This window comes from Phasianus colchicus, chromosome 6, assembly GCF_987193195.1.
Source record: "Phasianus colchicus chromosome 6, bPhaCol1.hap1.1, whole genome shotgun sequence".
NCBI lineage: Eukaryota > Metazoa > Chordata > Aves > Galliformes > Phasianidae > Phasianus > Phasianus colchicus.
This window is the reverse complement of record NC_143441.1, coordinates 34,985,141-35,012,824: the sequence shown is the minus strand read 5'-3', so window position 1 is coordinate 35,012,824 and position 27,684 is coordinate 34,985,141. Positions and strand designations below refer to the sequence as shown.

The following is a 27,684-nucleotide window of genomic DNA, read 5'->3' as shown; positions in this document are numbered from 1 at the left end:
AAGCTGAAAAACTGAAAGGTCCTTGGCTCTGCACAGAACTGCTCATCAACAACTAAAACATCAATTTGTTATTAACATTGTTTTTCTCTTAAAAACAAAATTTACCATCATACCAGACCCTATGAAGAAAATCAACTCTGCCAGATCTAAAACCAGGACATCCAAAAAGAATGCCCATTCATTATTAAGGACAAATAGCCTTTTAAGGACACACTAGACTCATCTAGGTCATCATCTTTTGGAATTATGAAAAGACCTCAACTTTTCTGGAGCTAACCTGAGCAATGCTAGGCAGGCTGTGGTTTTTCTCCTCACCTCCAGGAATGAGGTCCCACCAATTTGTACAATTTTCTGCTATTCTCAGACTCATTTAATTATAACAAAATGTGAGACAAAAGAATTCCTAATATTTACACATGCAGAAACATCCTGAGGACAAAACATGTCTTTCAACTAACCTTTTGATCAATGAGTAAAAATTATAATGTTACTAATTTCGCTGTTCCAGTTGTGTAGACTCAATGGATGTTATAGAGAGAGCCACAGAAGTATAAAGAAAAAAGAAAAAAGAAAAGAAAAAAAGAGAATACCCCACAGACTGAAAGAACAATGTTAGATTATCTGAAGTAAAAATATAAACAAGAATATTACTCTGCCACAGAAAATAATGAGATGACAAGATCTCCGTAAACCTATTCAAAATGAGCACTCATTTCCATTACACCTTACATTCTGTTTTCACTGAAGTTTATCCCTGTATACTGTTATCTTTGGAGACCACCTGAATATACTTTTGGTCCTGCTTAAAGGGTAGGTTGACTAAACATCATCTATTTTTCCGCACAGTTCCAGTTTTACATTAATATACCAAGGTGACAAAGTTACTTGCCATATTATCAAAATGCATAACTTAATTGTTACAACAGAACCATCATTCTACAGAATTGCTGTTCAGTTACAGTACAATTCATGAGCACATCAGTACGTTATGCCTTACTGCCAACATGCTGATAAGGTGCCTACAAACACTGCTGTTTGTTCTTTCAGTAGTCAGGTTTCCAACAAGTGGAGGGGACACAACTGACTGCTGAGGGTGATGCTGAAGAGAGACAAATGGAAAGTCAGGATGTTCCCAACAAAAAGTCACATACTCTACCTTCTGATCACCTAACTATCCATCATACAGAGGGGGATAGTATACAGAGGCAGAGAACTAACCTCAGAATTTTCTTGAAGTTGAGCCATACCATGCTAATGCCAAGCACTGATTGCCATGGAGTAGTAGCTCCGTATTTTGGAATTCACGTCCCTTTAGAAGTTTGCACTATTCTAAAAGGAACATTTTCCCAAAAAGAACATTATACAGATAAAACAGGAAAAAATGTTATAATGTGTCTCAGAGGTGCCTATAATTACAAAAAAAAAAAAAAAAAATAGGTCTCTATCAGATGAGCAATTTCATACAGTACACATCAAAAAGATCAAACCTTGCAAACATCTGTGGAAGGATAAAAGCTATCGCTTGTCCTCAGTTTCAGCAATCGATTTCTCCTAAAGAAGTAAAACTGAAGAGCTGTCTCCATTGGGGCAGCATTCTATGGCCTACACCATGGCAAGCACAGCAGACGCTATGACCCAGGAGGAACAGCAAGTCAATAAAGGTGATTACATTTCACTGTATAAGACATCATTTAGAAACAAAACTAAGAAAAAACTGACCTGAATGTGGCATCCTTGTAATGTGAATACAAGGTAAAAACACAAATATATGGCTATATTAGGAAAAAAAAAAAAGATTTATACATAGGAAGCACTGAATATTTAGTTTTTAAACATTTGGTAAGTTTAAGAGGCTTCAGTTAGTAGAGCTGACTTTTAATATCTAAACTGATGGCCAGAATCACTAAATTTATAACAAAACAAATGTCAGCACAGAAGGAGTTTAGAACCTTCCTGAGCTTGCCTAGCCAGTACTATAATTTTGCCTGGAAGACAAATACCTTAACATGTATGAAAGGAAAACGATGTTGCATGAGATTCAATACAAATGCGATTCTTCCAATTTCCTCAATCTTAACAAGAACTTAACAAGAATATATGACAGAAGTAGGTTAGTTTCCTGCCAATAAAACATACACATAGAACTCCAGTCTGCAAACTGACAACCACGTGAGTTTTAAAATAAACTAAGGATAAAAAGTACTTCTCATATATTTTTCTACCTGTTTGTTTTACGGTAAAGAAAGTACATAATTTACCATAGTAAATGCACATTTTAAATGTACATAATTAAACCTACTGAAATAATTGATAACTGTACTGCTGTAACTTACAATTGATCAACTTTTTAAGATGTACATTTATGGACAGACACTATACTTGTGCTCTGTTTCAGTTTCCAGCAAAACTGTGTCTTCTCAATAAGCAACACTGATAATAAACTCCATATAGTTTGCCTCTCAAAAAATGAAATGACTCCAACATCTTATTTCCAGAGTGCTTGATAGGATACACTTGAGGTACTTTTTAGCTAGGTTAAAATCACTGATACACTCATAAACATCTGCTGTCCTTTCCTCCTCCATGAAAACGGGTGCAAAATATATCTATAAAAACTGGAATAATTATACTTTTCAGTTTGAGAACTAGGACAAGATTTTAGAACACTCCAAGTTCTTAGAAGTACCAAAGAACAGAAGTAGTTCTACCAAAACTTTTCAGTACATTTTGAGTGAATACATTTGAATTACTGCCAAATACTATTTGACATTTTTATGGCTGAGTGTGCAACTTCCTCATCTCTGTATTATCAAAAACCCATGTTTATACTAGAAGTTAGACTTAATAACTAAAACAGTCATAAAAGCTACAGCTTTTATGGAACAGTTGTAAAAACTCTGAAGTTTTCTTTAAAGATTTTTGTGCATCTGATTGAGCTGCTGGCTGGATGTTGAAGGGCAGTGCAAGTGTATCTCCTCCAACTTAAAAAGTGGCTTTTTCTTTCATGTTACTATTTAAAAGAAGCCAGAAAATTAGTAGAACAGCTAAGAAAACATAACGTGTTTTGAAGAAGATCTGAAGAATTTTTCCGGGAAACACAGACATAGACTTTTTGAGGGAGGACAATCACATAATTGCTGACATAACTGCAGTTTGACGCTTAACAATTTACAGCTCAGAGCTGCTAAAGTGAAGGAAATGAAGCAGTAGCAGCAGGTAGGAACACCTTCTTTAGAAAAAGAAGGTGTACATTTCACATAATTGCTGCATATGTTAAGGGGGCCCTAAAGTCTCCAGGTCTAACAGATTCGAGAATGACCTTTTGTGAATGAAATGTGACTGGTTGCAATTCATTCTATTAAACAGGTAGAAATTAGGAGATAGAAATCTGAAAATAAAAAGGATAATATGTATAATGTCTTTTAATTATAAAGCACAGAAATCTACTCCAAAGAAGCAAATTCTGTAATTTAATGCATAGGACTGAAAGAGGTAGAATTTAAGAATCACAGTGAACACTCCTGAGATAGTATCATTATTCTATGCTTCGTGACTCCCCCACATAAGGTAAGGAATAAAGCAGAACACAAACTGCAGTTAAAAAAAAAAAAAGTATATAGAAATTTACTTTTATTACACTATTAAGCTATTGCTAAATAACACCCTGATAACACCTTGCTTTATTTGGTTTCACTGCATCTTGCCATTGAGATATATGGAATCCCACATCTACTGCCATTCAGCTCATGCTCTATCAATTACCAAGCTAGCTCAATCCTGTTAATAACTGTTATAAAATATTTTATTATTAATATGTTATTGTTATTATTATATTAATAAAAATATTTATTTGATGAAACAACAGGATAATGCCAGAGTCACTTTTAGCAAGCCAATAAAGTCCTTTGACTCTTAGAACAACCCACATTCAAGTGTTCTTCAACAGTCTTTAGAGTTAGAGTACTCTCAGATGTGCAGACCTGTCCCAGACTACTACATATAGGAGCCTGAAATTAAAAACAACCGTTTCTACTTGAGCAAATAAATAGCTACAAAAGTACTTTTCATGATAACTGGCCCCTTAGGCATCAAAGGTCGTGATTCGGTTTTACAAGATCTGGTTTTCTTTTTTTAGGTTGGTTGATAGAGTTATAGGCTATATGTCAGCTGGAACAGCTTTACTATAGCAACGACTCAGGCTAAAACACTTCTAACAGGAAATGCAGAGCAGACCCTTTTGACCAAGTTATGCCAGTGCTGTCTCTGGAAAACACAAGAAAACTCTGAATCTGCTAACACTTGGAGGAACACTGAACTGGGAATCTATTTGCACATCACAACCAAAAAGAAGTCATATGTGGAATTATTACTATTATATGGTACCACTATTAGTGGTAATAGACCTGAAATATAACCTCTGTAGTCCCGTCAATGCTCAGAAACATGAAGAAGCTGTTTGAATTAAGAGGAAATAAAACAATGGCTTACTTTTGAGGTCAACATTCTATAAAAATAACAACACTCCATTTTCTAACCCTGCAAATGCTCATGACAGTCTTATAACGAAATCAATACTTTAGCACAGAATTAATCTATTAGCTGATCGTAGGTGTTTCTTCTCCCCTACTTATATCTGGAATTATCCTCAGGAGCAAGCATATGCAGGAGAAAGCTTCAAGATTGGGCATGACACTCAGTCAAATGACTGATAGGAGGAAAGGATGGGAATGGAGTCAGGGCAAAAACTATAAGGAGAAGTAGAAGTGAGGGAAGAAATTTAGATCCCAGTTAAGGTCCCAGGCCAAAACTGACAAAGATCCATGGTAACCTATTTCAAAGCCCTTTGTTTCAGACAACTGGCTGATATCAATCTGACAATTTGCAATGGTAATGAATTTAGCAAAGACTGGCTCTACACAAGGTTGATGCCAAGAAAGAGATTCTATTATAATGAAGAGGTTGGCAAAAGACAAGTAATTTTTCATAATGCGATTCAGACAGTTGTTGCATACACTGTTTTAAATGTAGAGTAGCAATTAGCTTTTCTTAAATTTCTCCAGGAGCCAAAAGGGAGGACAGTCATCACATCCACAATGCAGTACCCTCAAGATATTAGAAAAATCTGTATTCCCAATACTGCCTGTTCCTAGTGAAATTATAGATGTAGACACTTCCTCTGACATTAGCAGATCCCAAATAGGGAAATTAGAATACTTTATGTGAAGTAATAAACATAAAAAGGCTTATATGGTTTGATTCATGTTCTTTTCATGCTCTCCAGCAGTCCTCAGAAACAGAGATAAGAAATGGAAATTATGGGTAATCAGTAACTTTGGATACAAAGCAGATGCTTAATAACAAGAAAGAGAAGTTACATTTATTTTTTAATAAGGCTACCGGTAACATGTAAAACTGAGTAACAAAACAGCCTTTTAATGCAGGGCCAAAGTACCAGTAGAATGGTTTCAGTCTTTTTTGTTGATGTCTTCTTATGGCTTCCCCAGAATATTTCCAGCCTTCTCCTCAGCAAGGATTGGTGCTGGGTCCCTATGGGCTGCTCTGGAACCATTTTAGGACACAATTTGTTTTGCTAATCATATTTCTCCAGCAATGATTTCAGTATTCATTTTTAAATCCTTCACTGATTTTATTTAAGCCTCTCTAAGCTTTCAAACTTTTATTTAAGACAACAACAAGGTGATTTACTACACAGCAAACAGAATCTCCACACTTCTGCTACAATTGCTTTGAACATACTGCCAATGGCCCAATGAATTAGTAAACTTGAAACACAAAAAAGAGGTAAAAAATAAACTTATCTACCAAGATATTCCAAGTTGGAAACTAGGGCTTTGTTACAAGGATTTTTGTAATTCTTTCCCCTTATTAATTAAATAAAATTAGATTCTCTGAGTGAGAAATGAAGCCAAATGGCTTCATGAGTCAGACAAACCAGTCAATGCAGGAGTCCATAGAATTCACCATAAATATAAGGGAAAATAGAAATTTCATCATCATGTTACGATTAAGAACATATATTTAATGCAGGTACAGATAGACAAAGGAGACAAATCCCCCTGGTTGTTGTGAGCTACCAGCACTGTTATGTGGTGCCTGACAGCAATAGCATCACATAACATGTATGATTTCACACTCCAAGTCTTAACCTTCCATTTACAGAACCTTCCTCTGAGAAACTAAAGAGCCTTCACTCTAATGCACATGGGACCAACACACTGAAAAGCTTGCAACAGAATGTTGCATTTAATTGCTATTATTAGGAACTGAGCTTTCTCAGAACAAATCACAGAATCAGAGAATTGCCAGGGTTGGAAGGGACCTCAACAATCATGAATCTCCAACCCCCCTGCCACACGCAGGGCCACCAACCATTCCACCTAATGTTAGACCAGGCTGCCCAGGGCCCCATCCAATCTGGCCTTGAACACTTCCAGGGACGGGGCATCCACAGCCTCTCTGGGCAGTCTGTTCCAGTACCTCACCACTCTCTCTGTAAAGAATTTCCCCCTGACGTCCAACCTAAATCTCCCCTCCCTTAACTTAAAACCATTTCCCCTTGTCCTGCTGTTATCTACCCTTTCAAAGAGTTGATTCCCCTCCTGTTTGTAGGCTCCCTTTAGGTACTGAAAGGCTGCAATGAGGTCACCCCACAGCCTTCTTTTCTCTGAACACCTCCCTGTCCCTGCTGGCCACCCCTCTTTTGATGGAGCCCAGGATACCATTTGCCTTCCGAGCCGCAAGGGCACACTGCTGGCTCATGTTAAGTTTTTCATCTATCAAGACCCCCAGGTCCTTCTCCACAGAGCTGCTCTAAATCTTATTTAAGAGGAGAAAGAACCAAGCTTTAGTCAAAGCTGTACATTAACTTTTTGAAAAAGGATAGACATAAATTGTAACTGGATAGAATTCAAAATAATAATGCTTCACCTCTTACTAAATATTGCAATTTAGAGTAGTCCTTGTATGAAATAAGTTATACTGATTACAAGCTGCATATTCAACACATTTCCCAGCCCAACTGGTCTCTAACTTATCCACGCTTTGAAAGATCTCATTTGAAAAAATATTTCAAAGTTTGAAACCAACTGTCAGCATATACATATATAATTATTTTTTACTTTATGAAGTAGACCTATAGAAGTAATATTTTATGATACTCAGCTTTATGGACCGTGCACCCTTAATGAGGTCCAAGACTTTGACAACAAGATATCATTTACTCCAGTACTTGAAAGGAGCTTACAAACAGGAAGGGAACTGAATTTTTACACTGTCTGATCGTGATAGGACAAGCTTTAAACTAAAAGAGGAAAGATTTAAGTTAAATGTTAGGAACAGATTTTTTACTCAGAGGGTGGTGAGGCACTGAAATTTATTGCTTAGATAGGTTGTTTCTGCCCCAACTCTGGAAATCTCAAGGCCAGTCTGGACAGCAACATGGGCAATCTGATCTGGTGGCTGGATACCCTGCAAATTGCAGGTGGGTTGGAACTACCCCATCCAACCAAATCCATTCTATGATTCGAATGCAACACTGTATCATAGCAAGAAAAGGCCTGTTTTGACAGTACCTACAAACAGCACAAGGGGCAGTGGACAAAAACTGAAACACAGGAAACTCCACCTGAGCATGAGAAAAAAGAAATCTGTACTCTGACAGCATCAGAGCACTGAAACAGGCTGCCCAGAGAGGTTTTGGAGTCTTCTTCCCTGGAGACATTCAAAATCTGCCTGGACATTTTCCTGTGTAACCTACTGTAGGTTAGTGTGTACTGTAGGGAAAGGTTTTAACGGGAGGTTGGACTAGAGATTCCTTCTAACCTCTGCACTTCTGTGATTTCCCATTCTTCGTAAGAAATTTCCCCCTCTAATTAGAAATCAAATATCTCATCCACTATTCTCATGAGATTTCGATTGGTACGTCTTGGTTTGGAAATAATTTTTTGTTTTTGTAAATGACTTTTCCATTGGGGTTTGCAGTGTTTGATTATTCCATCTTATACATTAAGAATAGGATATAAAAGAGCTATAAGGGTAGAAAATACAAAATAAAACCACATAAAACTTTATGAGGCTGGATATACACAGCAGATTTTACAAAGTCTGTTGGATCTGCAGTATAAATGAAGTTTACTTTTTAAACTCATACAATGGACCAAATAAACACTATATTTAGTGGGAAATTCAGGAATAAAGGCTTGTCATGCATTAAAAATTTTTATAATTATGTAAAAACACAATATTATTAAATTCTAGTAATGCTACTAATAAGACAACATAAGATATCCACTCTTTATTGTAGAGTTTTATCTTAGACACTGCATATACCTACCAATTCCCTGCTGTTCAGCTGGCTATCCTGTAGGCTATTTACCCTAACATTAAGCCATGCAAGTTATTATTATCTGATCCACAAAATTATTTCAGTATTTGTTTGACATTCCATGTGTCGGTTAATTATCTGTCATTCTATGAAACAGAGCCTCATAGACAAATACAAGTGTAGTCACTTTAAGTTTTGTGTAACTACTTCTGTGTAACTACTTCCAATAAACTTCACAGTTCAAATCCGGCAAATGCCTGTGTATGTCAAGGTCAGAGTGATGTCAAAGCATATGGATTTTTTTTCTCCCCCAAAGCATATCATTATCTTTGCCCTAAGTGTTTCTGGTCTAATTTGTACAGAAAAAAGCATAAGGGCAGGCACAGAAATAGAATTTGCTGATGTAAAGCAAGACAAAGCAGTATTTCTAGGGGAAGCTGGTAGAAAGGTAGCCCCTTACAGAAAGGAGAAAGGTAGTTCCAAAGGGGACACTTAGTCACAGGAGTGAAAGACAAAGAAAGTTGTACAGAGAGGAAGAAATATTATCAGCTGCATCATAATACAGCACTTCAGAAAAAGACAGGATATAAGCAGCTAAAAAGTGCAATTGTCTGAATGGATCTCTGCCAGTCAACAGGTGACTTTCCACAGCCCTTTCATAGCAGGCTGCCTGCTGGTGATGGCAAGTACGATCCCCTGCAACAGACACATGGTAGTCATCGTCACTGATTTTGGCTAGAAACACTGTGATACACACCCTGCTTTATATCACCCTTACCATTTAGCAGCTGTCACCCATAGGTTGAGTTTTGTTATCAAATTGCTCTTCATTAAGGGTGAACATATTTCCTGGAGGCTCCTTTGTTGAAGAGATCAGAGCAGCAGAACAACCAGAAATTTCTGTCAGGCTGTAATAACATGCTCCACTCAGTACAGTGACATTCTCTACATCTTCTAGCACACCACCCAGGAAGACAGATTTCCTTCCTGCTCAGAGCTATTGCTCTGGGGGACAAAACAGAAAGATGGAGCTCAGGTAGTGCAACCTCAGTTTTTTTTTTTTTTCCCTATTCCTGCAGCATAGATATCCTTTTTCCATTTTCTTACTCCCTGAAAATAAAGTGTTGCAAAACATGATACAAAATTACATTAGAATTCTCTGCAGTTTGGCAATTATTTTTCATAGCATTCCTCCTGGGGTGTCTAGGAAAAGAACAGTCAAACATGGATATCATTTTCTTGTTTAAACATTCCATGTCCTAAAGAATCTTCATAACATCTCAAAATTACACATTTAAGCAGCTAACTAGCTAGTTAACTCAAATTTTTCCCTCTGTTGTTACAAATCATACACACACTTCTGAGCAGTCTGATACTGGAATAAACATGAGTCTTTCTCATGAGAATAAAAGATGACTGTGAATCTGTTGTTCCAGCTGGTGAGCTGTTGAGAGACTGCGCTCAGGTGCCTCGCAGTGGCTCAGTGATGCAAGCTCTGATAACAGCAGGATTCAGAAGAAAACTAATTTCAATATTTTCAGGGTCTGTAAGGTCACTTTGGGTCAGTAACAGGTAAAACATCTTCAGTTTTGACGAAAGGCTGAGCAGTGTCACCTTAGATGCACAAAGATCCCCTCTTTAATAAATACAAATATTTTTAAAGACATAAACTGATATTAGGCATGACCATACAAAGAATTCTTCATTTCTGTTTCAGAAAATTTCTAACATTTATTTGATCACAGTGAGATTTAATATTGTAATTTCATTTTGTCCACTAATTCTGCCATTACTAATGGTAGTATTAGTGCTTATTACAAATAACGTCAAGGCCTACTGCTTCAGGATGTTCCTCCATCAAAGGCTCATTTATCAAACATTAGTATTGTTGCTGTTATTTTATTGGCAACTTTTCTCAACACAGTCTTTACAAATTTAACTGCTTGCTCCAGCTTCATCAGGGCTACATGAGAATGAATCCCCAGTCTCAGGGGTACTTCCTACAAGATGACTAGGAGTCATTGTCTCAAAAATCTCAGCCTGGAATAGCTGACTGCTCTGCTGAGATGCTTCAAAGCTTTGGGTCTGTTGGATACCCTGGAAGTGCCTGACAAGCTGTCTGATTTCCAGATCTCTGAGCAATAAGCTACAGAAGTGAGGAAATACATGGTTGGTGTATAAAAGGCCCATCCCGACCCTACTTCAAAACATACTGCACGTTTTTTGCTCCTGTTGCTGTAACTCCGCATCAGTCCCCTGTCATCTTTAGCTATGTTTGTCCAATACATACTGTATTTGGCATCCCTGGCTGTATCAAACATCTGAAATATTTTCAGGGCTATTTCAATTGCTTACAAGATGCCTTTTTTATCTACCTTTGTTTTAGCACCTGGCAAGCTTTCTAGAAGAACTTACTTGTTGCAATTCCTACATAAAATGCCTCCCTATGAAGAACACTTTGAATAATATTTTTCTCTGCAAGAACTTTGAATTGTTTGTTTCATATTTTTTCCTGATTTGTATTTATGTTTTTGCTACTGCATGGGTTAGGTGGACAGTTTTGAAGCTGCTTTCATGCTAGCTGGTAAAATAACTCAATAGTTCATTAACCCAGCTTAATACATTCAAAATGTAAACATCTATACCTGAGCTCCTCATCTCAGAATGTCTTTGCAGTCTCATGTATGTATACACACAAGTTGCTCTGAAAGTAATGCCTCCTATTTCCATGGAAACTACAACAGATACTAAAAGCTCAATAACATTACTTTTCAATGTAGTCACCAACGTTAGCTGTGCATTTTTGCCAATCATGAACAAGAGCCCATATGCTACATTCATAAATATCTGCATCAGTGGAGGTGCCCCATGGTCGCTGTTGTTGCAGTTGAAATGCACCACCAATTACCCCACTACTCTCACATCCAGTGATCGGTTTTCAGAAGCATCAACAAGTGTCAATGGGTGCAATTACTTTCCACATGAAGGAATTCAGTTCCACACTTTTGCTTCTAATGTACTCCAAGGTCAGATGCCGTTTTGTCACAATGCTTCCCTGCTGCCATCCATCACACGGCAACAGAATGTAATGGAAAACTGTCAGGAAGGTTCATTCAAAACTGCCACGCCACCAACACCTGCCTCTGAGGTTGTGGGGGCAACATAATAAATAGGAGGCATTAATTTCAGAGCGGTCCCTTTATACAGACACACGCATGTATACATACATATGAGAGAGAGAGAGAGAGAGAGTGTAAACAGAGAGAATTGGACACAGGATGCAACAGACTGCTGACTATGAATACCAAACTATGTCTCTCCTGACTACACAAATTTAGGTTGATAAACACAGATGTAGAAGTCAATACCGCTAGATGATTTGTTTCCTTTGTATATAATCTATTCATTTGACTTGTAAATTTGTCTGCAGGCTATGACATAGCTCATGGCAGAGTTATTTCAGACTCTATGCACTTTAAGTGCCCCTTCCACAACTATCTGTGATCAACCCATCATCAGCTTAACTTTCACAAGGCAATAACGGTGTCACATAGCCCTTTTACTTACCTTCACTGAACAGTAATCAACTGTTTTTATGTTAATGTTTACTTCCTGATAGTACGTTTTATAAGTTTATTTCATCCTATTCAGTTCACGGGGTTCCTAGCTCCTTAATACACTGCTGCAACTCCAACAGTGAACTTCTCACTTATTCTGCCGTCTGATCATTAAAAGCCTCTCATCCTTGTACAGTTCATCTTGTTAGAATCTATACATTCACATACCAGAGCAAACTAAGCTTCAGTGTTTCACTGCCCCTTCAACTTGGAAATTAATAGTTACTTGACCAAGGTAAGGTTGAGTGGAAAAATTAACTTCAGGATTTAGATCACAAATCTAATTTCCATTTTTAGTTTGCTGAAAGTAATTACACTTAAAATTTTAGGAACTTGCATTCAAGAAGTAACAATTTCTTTCAATTCATTTTGATAACTATATCATAATTAACTGAGATGAATTTGCTAGAGAACCATTCATCCATGCACACAGTAATAATCAGCATGTTAATACTTGCACTGACTTCTATTTTGCAAAACTCATTTTGTTTGGGAATAAAATGTGACAGACGGATCAAAACAAACAATTTAAATGTCAGAAATTTCAAGTCATGACAGAATTGTATGGATCAGTCTAGAAAAGCTCCCCAAAGACAGAGAAAATTTAGCAGAAACAGCTTCAAAAATCTTAAACAAACTAACAAACAAAAAAACACCACAACAGAACAAGCTGATAGCTATTTATGAGAAAAACTCTGATTCTTAGGTAATTACACACGACTTTCTTTTTAATGACAAATCCACTATTGCATTTCCATTGCTAAAAATGAAAATCACAAGAGAACAAGAGGATGCCTTAAAAACGGAGTATATAAAAACCTGGGGAGATGTCCACATCCCAAGGAAGCACAAATCACTAATTACATTAATAACTACACAACCATCTTAACTTCTAGTTATGAAGTAAATAGCCCTGCTAAAGATATGCTGAGGACAACAGTGAATGGAGTGCTCAAATTAATTATTTTTAATCCCTGTTCTTAGTAAGTATTCATTAAACATAAAAAAAAAAAAAAAGTTGAGTATACACCTCAACAATTTCAAAGTCATCGTAAGTAACTTGGAAACTACACCACTACGCAACCTACATGAAGAATTGAAGAAACCACTTCTATAGTGTCAAGAATTTAATGTGCCATAGTCCTCAATTTTCCTCTTAACAAGGTTATTTAATTCATGGCTGGAGGTAAAAATAGTCTGAAGTGTTATCATTAACATAATTAATCCCATCTTGTTCTCCAAGAAGTGTACATCTGACATATGGAATCTGTACATGTTAACTTCGTCACTCTTTTTATTCCATAATAATCTCTGAAAGTCTTCCAAAACTCTAATAATGGAAATACCACTGTAAAAATGTAACCTACTAAGAAACAGTAGACTATACAGTTTAAAAAGCACTTGCAGCCTATCCTTACCATTTACTTTTAAAGTACAGCAGGATGGAGAGATGGGGCAAACAAAAATCGCATGAAGTTCAACAAGGAAAAATGAATTGTCTTGTACGTAGACAGGAACAACTCCAGGCACTAGCACTTGTTGATGGCCACCCAGCTGGAAAGTGGCTCTGCAGAAAGGCACCTGGGCATCCTGGTGGACATTAATCTGAAAGTGAGTCAGCAAGATGCTTTCACCTTTAAGAAGGGTAATGGTACTCTTGACTGCATTAGCCAAAAGTCAGCCAAGAAAGCCAGGTCAAGAGAGGTGATACTTCCCCTCTACTCTGTTGGTGAGGCTGTCCCTGGGTACTGTCTTCAGTTCTGGACATCCCAATACAAGCGAGACATGGATATACTCAAGAGTGCCTTACATAAGGCTACCAAGATGATCGAGGAAGCACATTTCCTATCAGGAGAGGTAGAGAAAATTGGACTGGACAAGTCTCAGGCATCTAATCAATGCATATAAATACCTGAAGGGAGGGTGCAAAGAGGATGGAGCCAGGCTCTTCTCAATGGTGCCCGGTGCCAGGACAAGAGGCAATGGGCAAAATCTGGAACACAGGAGGTTCCATCTCTAAACATGAGGAAGTACTTCTGTACTGTGAGAGTGCCTGAGTCTGGGTTGCCCAGAGAGATTGTGAGTCTCCTCCTTGAAGATCTTGCAAAATCACCTGGACATGGACCTGAGTGACCCGCTCTGGGTGTCTGCCTGAGCAGGGGTTGGAACAGACAGACCCAGAAATCCTTTCCTACCTCAGCCTTTCTGTGACTCTTTGATATAAGACATGCTGAATCACAAAAAACTTATTGAAACAAAAATTTCAAATAGAATAAAAGCAGAACATTTATCAGAGAGTTTTGACAGAAGTAGGTCTTTCTTTTCCCTCAAGTTTCTTTAAAGTCTTAAAGTTGTCTAAATTGCATCCTGCTGTGAATGGACAGGATAACTTACAGTTACTGAGCTTTATCAAGAGTGAACATTGAAGTTCTCACTTTTTCAGACTTAATTTTGAGTTTTTAAAATAATGAGTGACACATGAGGAACAGAAGTATCTCTGTGCTAATGTCAACGGCCTTTAATAAAGGGATTGATGTTAAAGTCCCATTTAGCATGACATTAATCCATAATCTACTCACTGCAGTACTAATGTAGTTAGTAGAAGCAGAGAAAAACAAAAAGCAGAACTATCATTCAGAGTTCCATTAACTTTAATAGCAACAGAAAAGAGTGTTGCAAACTTCAGTTAATTCCACATGCCTGCAAGTATTTATTTCTTTATTTATTTTGAAATTCTCTACAGCAAAATTTTTTCCTCACAAATTACTGTTACACATTTCTTCTTGGGAGCTTCATTTTACTCTCAGGTCTTTGGGAGCAGTTCGTAGAGCCTGATGAATGTAGCATTTTAATGACAGAAGTGGTAAAGATTCAGGACTTCTATTAAAAGTTAAGACTGGTAATAGAGAAATTACTTGAAGAAGAGTGAACTTTAAATGCTTCCATGAATCAAATTCAGCAGTAAGAAAGAATTAGGGGACATTTACAGAATGAACGCTCTTCTTACTGCTGCTGCTTTAGCTGTGTAGCACCATCCACTACATTCTTTCAGACCACAAAAAATTAAACTCCTGTGAGAATCCTTCTTTGTTTTTTTGGCTCAAAGCTTGCTTCCTGAGGTATTTCTTGTGAGAAGACTCTGATTTGTTGAGGAGGCAAGTGATGGGTGCTACCGTGCGGCAATCAACATCACTTTGTGGACATTTGAAAGCACCTTCCTCCAAAGCTGCTTGCCTCTGGAAGAGAGTGCTCAGGAGTGTTTACTGGTGAAAGATCTGGCCTGTGACTAAATAGCTCCAGCTTGGTATAGGAAAACTGGGGAATGATACCATCGTGTCCTGTGAAAAACAGGATGCAGATGGGTATTCCTGCTCCCTCTTATCTGCTGGCAAGGCCCGGAAGATAGGAACAAAGGAGTTTCTGCCGAGATCCCAGAGCCAGAAACTGCCACTCCAAGGAGAGCTGACACTTTGGATTTGAGCTGTCACTCCAAACACAGATGACTCAACCACTTTGAAAGCATTGAGAAGGGCCCATCATCACCATGGTCACCGTTGCTGTCATCGTCGTCAACAGAACAACAATGCCCGACAACCCACTGCTACTAAAGATCAATAACTGAACTATGAACCACACTGGATCCATGGTGGTGACTATCTCCCTTTTGCTTCCTATAAAGACTCCTTGCTTCGTCTTTCCTATCTTTTCTATCGCCCTCCTTCCCTTCCCCATTACCCTAATTCATAATAGTGTCCATCCTCCCTTTCCCCATCTCCCTAATTACTGGTATTCAGGCAGTCCCCAACATTACAATCAGTTGTTTATAGCTCATCTGATCTATCTCAGCATCAAGAACATTGCTGACCAAGAAGAAAATACCTTGATACTGAAGTCAACCTATAATTCTGCATCCTTTTTTTTTTTATTTTTTCTTCCTTTTTCTTTTTTTTCTTTTTTTTCTTTTTTTTTAAATTTTTTTGACTGCAAATTGACCATTTAATATTGGACTTCTTTCAACTCTGTTCACCTACTCTATTCTTCTACTTTAGAAACAAAAATGGAGACCTTAACACAGCATCAGTCAGCAACCTGCACCTCCTACTCTTGATGAAGCTCTGGTTTCTGCTCCCACCCTGAAATTTTTGAGTACCTTCCCTGCTCAGAGCTCCAGTGACACATGGTTGGTTACGCACAACATCAGAAGGAGAAAACTTAACCAGAGACTAGGCAGGACTAGTTCTGGCAACAGGAACTTCTATATTTGTTTCTTGTCCTCTTATATCTCTCAGCAGAGCTCCACCAGCTAGAATTTGTGAACCTGATAAACATGTTAGAGATGAGAGGATGTCGTCATTCTCTACAATGCTTCCTTCTGCCTGTCTTTTTTCTACCTTCTGACCCTTACTCTTCTATTCACTTATTTGATTTCTTCTGTATTATTTAATTTTCCTCTGGTCTCCTCTTCCATCTCCATACTCCTTCAAGGAGCATGGGCAGGAGGGGAATTGTGTTAAGAAGGTGCTGAGGCTATCCCTATCACAGGAGATCTGAACAAACAGCAGCCAGTAGTAGTGGAAGACAGGACCCCAACCATGAGCCACCAGTGGTGCACAGAGCTACAGGACTAGGAGGTTGGGCTGCATCATACCTCTTACCTAGCATGGTATTGCAATAGGCACTATACACAGCACCACAGCAACACTCAACAACAAGCTTGTCTGATAAAGGACAAGCTACATACTTCCGTCAGCATTTCTCATTATCAGACAGAAAATCTGTCCTCATGCAGTCCAAACACACTAAGTTTTCCCTCCTTGTCTTGGTTCCAGCACTATCTCAACAAGTGCAAATGCTGCAGACACAGACACACAACTGGAATACTTAAATAGAAAACCATTAATACTACAAAGTCTTCTACTGAGAAGGTTTTGTAACAGTTAAACTTGAGCAGCTTGAGGTTTTCCATTATACTGATATTCAGCTATTTTCTCCTTCTGGAAAACAAGAAATAAATGCTGCAGTTTCTCTTGACGTATGTAGGAGAAAAAAAGGGATTTTAAATAGCTGCAAGAAACTCTTCTCAAATTACTCAAAGTAAATGGTTAGAAAGCCACTTACCCCCAGTTGCCACTGTAATCTCACGTAGAAAATGGCCATAAAATGGAAAATCAAAGGACAGATTCACTCTCTGAAAGGAACAACACCAGAAAATAAAATCAATATTGTGCAGAAAACAAAATGAAGAGTCCTCCACTTCAAATACCCGTTTCAATCACTGCTTTTGATTTTTTACTGAAGCCTCATTATTCTAAATTTGAAATTGCCAATAGCTAACTAGGAACAATTCTGGCACTTAAAAACCTGAAAGCAGTGAACATTCATAACTGAATACTTTAGAAAATAAAACATCTCAAACAGACATAATAACTACTTCATAAGAATGAAATTAGAAAGATACGTTGATTTTAGAAAGTTCTTTGCTAAGAAGAGCCATCACTATATAAGTTTTACAGGATGCCTGATCCCTTTGCCAGCAGGTGGTTCAGTCCGCAGCCACATGGTCCTTCAGATTCAGACGCTCTCCCTGACCCCCTGCTGCTACTTGGTTGCTTATCTGATGAAAAGTGGAAAACAGTTTTTTCATCAAACTCAACTGACACCACTTCCCAGACCTGCTAACAAACAATGACCTGAAAATATTATAAAGAAACAAAGTAACAACAATACTAGAAAACTTACTGAAAAATAAAAAAAAAAAGGGGGGGGAGGGGACAGGAACTTCATTCCTCTGTCAATCTATCCTATATCAGCTGACATCATAGCAGAGAACTATAATTTAGAGATTTAGAGAACAGATTTCTCCTCACCTAAGGTCGTCATAAAGTACCATTCAAATTCACACTTATTTTCCCTCTCTGCTTTCTCCTTTCTCATCTATTCCACTGCTCTCCCAAAGCTTGTTAGCTACTGCAGCAATGCAATTATCACTTGGTGTTCTACGTGCCTCAACTCTGAGCATATCAGTAGTCCTGGCAGAAAAAACTGCTGAACTTCTAGTAAGGTATTTTCATGGCTTAAATATTATATCCCATAGAAAGATACCACTTGCATAATGGCCTGCAGCTCTTTACTATTTGGCATTTAAAAGGAGTTACAACAGAAAAAAAGTGTTGTGATGAAGCATTGTTGTTGACTCTGCTTCATCCCTAAGCTTTGATGTCTCCACTTAAGAAAGGGAAATAGTTGATAATTTATTAGAACTATTAAACACACACACACACAAAAAAAAAAAAAAAAAACCACAAAAAACAAAAAACAAGACAAAGTAACTTCTACCTTATTTTTTTTTTAATAGTAGTAATTGAGTATTTATCATGTAAGAATTATATTTATATCTACTAGAAACGTTTAAGAATTATTTAGTGAGAAATTAACAGCTGAAGATTTACAGCAACTCTAAACCAGATTTTCATTCCACTGAAATGGAAGATAGTATTTTGACAACTTTTTTTTTTTTTTTTTTTTAAAGAATACAGAATTAATTTGCATTGTGTTAACTGGAATGAGTAGGTTTTAATGACGTCTTTTGTATGTATGTAAATATGTATACATAACCAAACATTTAATCACAATGGTATATGCAAAAGAAAACTCATTAAAAAAATTTGAAATTAAGACATATTTTGAAGTTTTCATTGCTGGGAAGTTGTATGCTATGTTCACTTATGTGCTCCACTCAGATTACGTCCTTGCTTTACCTCACATAATTTCCATGATCATGTAAATTTTGTGACCAGGACTTCTCTCTATCCTTTAAATAGAATTATCCCTTTTCTTCTATTAGCATTAACTCTCTGAATAACACAATAAACATTAAAATGCTTTTAAGGGAGCACAGTTGTCTTTCACAGTCCTCTAAATGGCTGTAATAAAGATATTAGTATAATGATAAAGATTTGATCTTATGCCCACTCAAATCAGATATAGATCTCCCATTGATTTCAATCAAAAAGTAATGCCCTAAATTCTAACAATATAATAGGTACTTAGTATAGACAATTAAATAATGTAATAGTGTATTAAAGAACTAACAAGATTTGAGGAATTTTTTTAAAGATTAATATTTAACAGCTACTTGCTATAGGGAGAGTAAATCAAAGCCCTCATGCTTAGGAGTCTGAGGTACCAGGCTCCCCTCTACCATGCTCCACATTAATCCCACATCCAGTCCAGAAGCATTACTTCATTTTAAATCTCTTGAACGATAGTTGAACAAAATATCCTTCTTGGAATTAATATTCTGAAGCAAGGAATCTCAGGAACCAAGTGGAAACAAATGTGCTTAGAAAGAGAGCGCAGGTGGAGTTATCTTCATTAATTATTAAAACAGGTTAAAATTTCTCTATGGAATTTCACTAATATTTAGGCCCCAGGCCTGATAATTAATATACATATATTTAAGCTTATACAGGTATTTTTTTAACTCCTGTATTAGTTTTCCATGTTTCCATTCTCTCTGTCAAGTACCAGAATCCCAGATGACAAAAAGCAAGGTTTTGGGATACTTTTTGGTACCTTTCTCTGTTCACTCACCACCCACTAAAAAACAAACCATCTCAAGAAAAAAGCTGATTTAATGTTTTACTAAATCTGCTCCGAAGATATATAACTGCCTAAGCCCTTGCAATTGTATTATCCCTAGCTTCTTCCAGTCTTTTAGACTGTGAGGAAATTATTTTCTGATTTGGACCCTGTGTTAGACAAATGCTACCCTAGTCTGCTTTTTTGTATTCAGAATTAAGTACTGGGATATTTCTTCTTGCTGTCACTTACATTCCCCTGAGACAGTCAACCTGGCTGGCATCAGGGATATAACAGATAAACTGAGCAAAAACAGGAATTTAATTTGACGTTTTCTCAGCTTTGAAACTGTTAAACACCACTACATCTTGAAACAAGCAAACAGACAAAAAAAAAAAGAAAAAAACACAAAACCAATCCAAAAAACAGCAACAAATAAACAAACAAAAAATGGTACAACTTTCAGGTAAAGCATTAGCTTGATATTTTTTCCCCCCACGCTGGGAAAACCCAACAAATTTTCATTGTAAAGTGGTGAATAAGCAAAACAAGAACATAATCTACATTCTGAATTGTAACTTTCTGCATTTAATTCACACATTATTGGCTGCTCTATATGCAATTTTATCTGTAGGTCTAATCTGCAAAAATAACTTGTAAACTATACTGCTTTCAGTTACATACAGAAGCCATTCAACTGTTTTCATACCCATTTTACAATGATTGCAATAAATTAAATAAGACTGCTATTTACAGTCTTTATTATATTTATTTGTTATTGGCATGGAACTGTATCACATGTATTGCTTCTGTTTCTATCTGTCATACGAATGATTTTTATCAATTCTCACAGTAGAAAAAGTTAGTGAAACACTTCATACAAAATGGAAGTGTCAAGACAAATACATTCAATGGAAAATGTAAAATTTCAGCAATTTACTTCTCAGCCCAGTTCTGTCTCGAATCGAAAAAACAGTAACATCTTTAACTTCAGAAATGTAACTAGTTTGCTGTTAGTTTGAGATCTAACCTTAAAAACAGTACATATAAAAATATATCTTAAAGGCATTTCTGAAGGACTGTTACATCAAGTACAAAAATGCAACTTGATATCTTTTGATAGCAACACTGTTCAGAATTTTAAATCTTAACTGAAATTAAAAAATGAAATTCTAAACAGGAGTATTTTGATACTTAGAACTGTTTTATCACTCACAGCTGAAAAACATCCATGTCAGTAAACAAAAAAAGAGCATTACAACTTACTGCTGCTTGTCGATGTGTATTGGAGAGGATCCCATGAATCTTTACTTTGTCTTTCTCCATTTGATCTATATTGACCCATAAATCCCGACTGGTAGAATCATATGGGCCATATGTCCTTGAAGTATAATAATTATGATCTGTATCCTCCTAAAAGGGGAGGGAGGGGAACACAGCAAATAGAGATCAGAATGGAAAATGCATCTTAGTATTATGTAAAATTCATACTTGAAGTACGGGGTTCTGCTGCTACTCATAGTGCAGAAAAATTGCAAGTCAACCGTCAAGAACAAAAGTACAAATTCCAAATGTGTTACAGAATATATTTCTGCCTCCAACCAAGAGCATTTGGCAAGGCAAATACTCAGCATAATTTTCTCCATCTCCAAATCCTAACCATACCATTCCTGTAACCACATAGTGAAATCTACAGCAAAATTTATGACGGCTTTCAAAGTGAGGTGACCGTTAAGTTCATATAATAACTACCATATTATAACAAAATAATAAGTAGTACTCAAAGCCAACGCCTTAAGAAGAATTTTAAGTTTTCTAAATGTAATTTATTAGAATAGCCTATAAGCGAGCATCTACAACATTCCTAATAGCTATAGTTTCACAACTATTTCACTTAAAATTTCCAAAACATTATTTTTATTTACATTTGCTATCCATACTTATATATTTATGGAATTTTTTTTGCAGTCTTTAAAATGACAGTGGTTGCTGCCATGCCCATGTCACAGCAAATTCAGAGAGAAAATATACAAATCCTACATGTATTATGTGAGATTGTTCTAGTGGTCCACCAAATTCTGCAGCCAGAATATATATCCAACTCAGCAATCTGGTTCATCGTTCAGGTGACAGTCAAAGTCTTGGCAACATCTGATTATTTTGGATGACAAACCTGAGATGCCAACACTCAAAATAATCTGCATGCCATTCCACTGCAATCAGTTTTCACTCTAGATCGTGTAAATCACTGGCTCTTATTTAGCACATAAGAAAGAGAATTTCTGAAATCTTTCATACAAAAAAATACCACAGATGAATAAATGTAGAGAGCTACATGGGAAAAAAAAAGCAGAAATAGCAGTTCTTCTATATAGAGTATGCTTTTGTGTAGAAAAGTAGTTTACAGTGGAAGCCAATGTACAAGTCTTCTTCATCCTTTTTTTTTTTTAAATAAAGAAAAAAAAAACAAAAAAAACACAAGCATAAAGGAGACCATCCAGAAAAGGTAAGAAGTGATCTTGCAACAGAAAAATAAACAACATAGCCCAAGTAGAACAAACATTTCCGAGACCTATTTTTGTAATCAAGTAGCCATACAGGACAATAGTCCTCCTTTAAGATTATTCTGCAAACAAAACATTACTTAAAGGTTGGTTATTGTCAACTCTCTCTGTTGAAGAAAACTAATATTCCAGGTTGGGAAGCAGCATCTATGGATATTTTATCCTAGCTACTGACTCCCAATAACTTGGTCATCAGTAGAAAGACAGAGACCATCATAGCTGTTGATTCCCAATAGGAATAGCTACAATTGTCTCTACTTTTCTGAATGATATCTAAAACAGTGAAAATGAACAGAAGTCTGAGGTTAGAGATTAAACCTCAGGATTCATCTTTAAAGTCAACCTTTACTCATCCAAAGTTTTTAACTGTGAAATATTTAAATCAAAATGTGGTCAGTTTTCTGCTACAAAAATTACTGCAAATTTACAATGCGACTAGAAAAAAAACTCAAAGTTGGCCTGAGCAGCTTAAGAGGCTTTGGTACACTGAAGAACAGTGGTATTTCCACAGTCTTCATATTTTTGAACATGCATTACTGTGGAAATAAAATCACAGAATTGTTCCATAAATTTGCCAGCCATAAAAATATGCTTTATTGGTAAGAATATACACCTAAGAGTCTTCATTCTGACAGATCTGTTTGAGGGGTTTGGTTGACTCTACCTGTTTCACAATACATTCCACCAACTGAAGAAAATTAAAATGCTTAGAAATGAAATGAAGAAGCAGCATGTTAACATATGAAAAGTTAAGCAGGGAGAAAGCAGACAACATGCCCATTACTATTTTAAGAAGCAACAGAAAATTAATTAAGGAGCTGATTTTTTTTTTTTTTTTTCCCTTTACTTTCCAGGTATTTTTGGGAAATAAGAATAATTTCCAGTTGCTTCTCTATAAGTACAGTTTGACCCAACTACTGCACATAGATGAAACAAGAAGCACCTCTGTTCTATTGAGAAGTACAGCTTTTACACCAGCAGACTTTTCCAAAAGCTTTTGCACCATGACGATTATTGCCGTCAGCTTTTGTGAATTTGAAGGGAATATTTATTATTATGGGAAAATAAGTTATTTTTTACCGGAAACAATCCTCAGTGTTGAGCTGCAATTTTACTGTGATTGTAAAGAAAACTATTTTCTTACAGTTTTTAATGAGGTAAATTTTCTGATGACACATTGAATATATTTTCATACTCCTCTCTCTACAACTAAGTATTCTCAGGCGTGCTGTGTGCATACATTGCTCATGAAAGCTCAGCACAGCTGAAGAGTAAGCCTTCTTTAAACTTTTGGTGTTCATTACTTGTCAAATTCTTACTAGACATCCATTCCATAAGTCACTCTGAAATACAGTCCAAATGTCACAAGGCTGTTTCTCAACAACTGCTCTCCCTTAACAAGTAAGGGCTTCAAATATGCTAGGTGTGCTCTCACAATCTAGGAACTATGATGTAACTGTGCGAGCTGCACGATGTACCAAGATGCATTCAGACTGCTAGCATATGTGAAAATAACACTGAAAAAAACATGAAACAAAGTTATCTCACACTGAGGTAAGGCACCATGATTCAGTGATGATGTGATCTCATATGTGAAGGGAAAATTAAGTTTGAGAGTTCCATGCTTACATATGCTACTTAATTTAGGTTAGGAATAAGAGCTTCTGTTAAATTCATATGCAAGAATGTTTTTCTTTCAAGTACTTTTTTTTATTCCATCCAAACCACAGACAATAATGAATGCAGTCTTACCATCTATAAGGCTATACTTGAAACAAAGCAGTGACAAAACAACTGGCATCCAGGGATGAGCTCTGCTGCTGCTCAACGCTGCACTGTAGAGAAACCATTAGTTTCTCTGTAAGAAAGATGTTACCAAAGCAAATTGTTACAGAGCACGCAGACAGACAGCAACTAGATTTCAACAGCTTTAGTTTTGATCACCTTCTCCCAGTCCTTGTATCCACTGAGTATTACATAGCATTAAAATCATAGAATTATTAAGATTGGAAAAGACCACTAAGATTACCTAGTCCAGCCATCCATCCATCTCCACCATGCCCACTAACCATGTCCCTCAGCGCCATATCCACATGTTTCTTAAACACCTCCAGGGACAGTGACTCCACCACCTCCCTGGGCAGCCTGACTGCTCTGAGTGGCTCACACAACACTTAATTTATCACCGTATTTACTTTAAAAATTAAATAATGGGTTTTGACCAGAAAAAAATAAAATTCAAGGACATTAATCTTCAAATATTTAGAAATAGATTTTATGAATTGTTGCCAATTGAAGACAAATAGACTGCATGTCTAAGAACAGGCAACTGTTCTTTTAAGTATTCTGAGTATTGAAATGATATTGTCAGATTTCCATTGAAGCAACATCTCAATGAAGGAACTCTGAAACCATCAGGGATATGAAGTTAAGACTTTTTAGATGCTTAATTTTTCAGTGAAAAAAGAGGAACTGGTGTATGATTTTTAACAAAATTAATTATTGCCCAATTATTGCTAAAACTGCAGACTATGCATACTTTTTAATGAAATTAAAGTGCTTCTGTTTTTTGTCCCCAAAATCAGTACTGAGAAAATTCATCATTAAACAGTGTGTTCATAAAGTTGACTTTAATTCTGAATATAATATGAGCATTTATAGAGGAATAGCTTATGAAATTATCCGTAATTGTCTAATTATGTTTTTTAAAAGTTGTATTTGCACAATAAAATGGAAATTCTGGAAGGAGAAAAGAGGCAATTATGTATTAAAAATAGAACATTTTTCAGGGAGAGAACAAAGATAATAAAATATAGATTGGGAAATTTAGAAAGAGGAAATGAGTTAGCAATTTCAAGTATTTCCCTAATGAAGAAAAGTAGACCTAGTAATTCATTTCATGGAAGAAAAAAAAGAACACCTTTTCTATTAAAACAAGCCAGCAGCAAGATGATCCTACAAGCAGACAACAAAACCAGTTTCCTCAGCGTTAGTTGTACCCCACCTCACTCAGCACTAGTTATTTCCTTACTCCCTCTGTCTCATTGCCTACAACAACAGTAAAATAAAGCCATAATTAATTGCTGAATGTTTTTAACAGAAAATTGATCTTATCATTCTGCACATTATTAGTAGCCACCAGATAAAAACAGTGCAAGAGAGCAGCATGGAAATGACACCTGATGTTGGACTCTGGAATCATAGACTGTTTCAGGTTGGAAGGGACCTTTAAGATCATCTAGTCCCAACCCCTCTGCTATAAGGAGGGATACCTCCCTCTAGACCAAACTGCTCAAAGCCCCATCCAGCCTGGCCCTGAATGTTTCCAGGGAGAGGGCATCCACAATCTCTCTGGACAGACTGTTCCAGTGTCCAACCATCGTTGCAGTAAAGAATTTCTTCTTGATATCTAGTCTAAGTCTATCCTCTTCCAATTGAAAACCATTGCCCCTCATCCTGTTGCTACATGCCCTTATAAAAAGTCCCTTCCCAGCTTTCCTGTAGGCCTCCTTCAAGTACTGGAAGGCCACTATAAGGTCTCCTTAGAGCCTCTCTTCTGTAGGCTGAAGAACCCCAGCTCTCTCAGCCTGTCCTCACAGCTGAAGTGCTCCAGCCCTCTGATCATCTTCATAGCCCTCCTCTGGACCCTCTCCAACAGCTGTCTCCTTCTTGTGTGGAGGATCCCAGAACTGGATGCAGTACTCCAGGTGGGATCTCACAAGAGCAGAGAAGAGGGGCAAAATCACCTCCCTCGACCTGCTGGTCACCCTTCTCTTGATGCAACCCAGGATACAGTTAGCCTTCTGGGCTGTGAGAGCATACTGCCAGCTCATGTTGAGTCTTTTTGCAACTGACACTCTCAAGTATTTCTCCTCAGGGCTGCTCTCAGGCCACTCTCCGCCCAACCTCTACCTTTGGGGATTGAAAAAGATGCATGTACACGTTCAGCCTCACCCAGCACTATAGCCATTAGCAGGAGGAACAAGGGAGCATGGGAAAAGACTTTTGACACTGAGATGAGGTCCTGATAGAAAGATTAAGGTCACGGAAAATGAGGAAAAATAACACTTAACATGCTGCTTCCATTTAACTGCATTTTAACACAAGAGCATGCAATTATAGTTGTAATGTAGCAGTGATAAAATCGTAAAGATTTATAATATCAGACACTCCCTGACCCTTCAAAAAGTAAAAGCACTAATTTCACAAGATGGGAGGCACACAAGCTACTGGGTGGAAGTCTTGTGGAGAATACACATAGTGGCTGCTGTCTAAAGAGCATGATTGTTATGAGGAGTTCTCCAATGCTCACAAATTTCCTTTAATAAGTGCTTTGCATCAAGGATAACCTCTGCTGGTCAGTTTCTTACCAAAAACATTTGTTCTATATGAATCTCAGGAAATACAGAATTTACAAAACTGCCTCATTGTTTTCACAATGGCAAAGCTACAGTCTGTTTTATGTTCACATTTTTTTCTTTCATTCCCAGCCCCCCTCCCCTTTCCTTTAAACATCTGATGTGTGAATTACATTGTAAAGACAGACATACAAACATAACCTACATCATCCACATCAACAGCCAATAATTTGAAGACAGCCTGTGAACTTTACCACTGATTACATAAGCCTTAGCAAAATCTATTTTGAACATCATATCTATCTTGAATGCCATGTCTAATGAATGACAAGAGCACATCCTAGAAAAAGAGGAAATCCTCTATTTGCATGCAGTGGCATAAAGGACTTCATCTCACACGGTATTCTCTAAGAATGTACCATATGACTTCTCCACAAAGTACTGGAATTCCACCCATGTATGTGTTGGAGTCCTCAAATAATGGGATTTGCAGAGGAGACTGAGCCCTAGAATGTCACAGATTTGCATCTGGAGGCTGTTTCTCTAAACACTCAATGACGCCATCAGCTGGGCTCAAACACAAGCCCTGAGCTCGTGACTTTTGCCCCTTTGTATGCATATGGATTTCTATGGCTCTGCATCAACTTGGAGCTTATGCTCCAAGGATTTTAAACTGCACTTTCCTGTTTGAGTGTTTGACAGCATCTATAATGGAGAATCACATATGCTGACAGACAGCCTGGCAAAGAAGGAAGCCATAAACCTGCTATTAATCCAAAAAAACCGTTTAGTCTTTCTGAGTTTGTGAAGAGTCAGCTTGGAGCCACTGCTCTCTTCATGATATTCAGCTGCTTCTGAAAGGAAGCTTCCCTCTTGAGGATGGCTAGATAACTGTCAGCCTATTTAGGGGTCATTACAGCAGTCTTATAAAGCCCCTTGGAACGTCTTGTCATGAGAGACAAGCTTCAAAAGAGCAAAAGTTTCAGCAACATCTTTCTTAAAGAAGAAGAAATAAAAAAGAGCAAGTAATTCACTAAATAATTACAGTAGAGAAATGTTAATTGTGCAGTTCTGTTTCTGATTTCTTGGAGCAGGACTTTGAGTAATTTTCACAATAAAACTTTGACAGCTATGTACCACCCCATCCACTAAAATAAATGGAAGACATTTTAATAAAATTACTATGAAAACACTCAGCATCAAATTGATTTTATCATGAT

The 27,684-nt window shown here is 37.1% G+C and overlaps 1 protein-coding gene across 1 annotated transcript in view; it reads right to left on the bottom strand.

Annotated features, from left to right (window-relative positions):
* Positions 1 to 27,684, bottom strand: part of PLXDC2 (plexin domain containing 2) — a 238,889-nt gene that overhangs the window by 84,221 nt on the left and 126,984 nt on the right. The window contains exons 3-4 of the mRNA XM_031614427.2: positions 20,809 to 20,955; positions 17,080 to 17,149 (exon numbers count right to left, since the gene is read on the bottom strand). Coding sequence (XP_031470287.2) covers positions 17,080 to 17,149; positions 20,809 to 20,955 — 217 coding nt within the window. The remainder of the gene's footprint in view (positions 1 to 17,079; positions 17,150 to 20,808; positions 20,956 to 27,684) is intronic.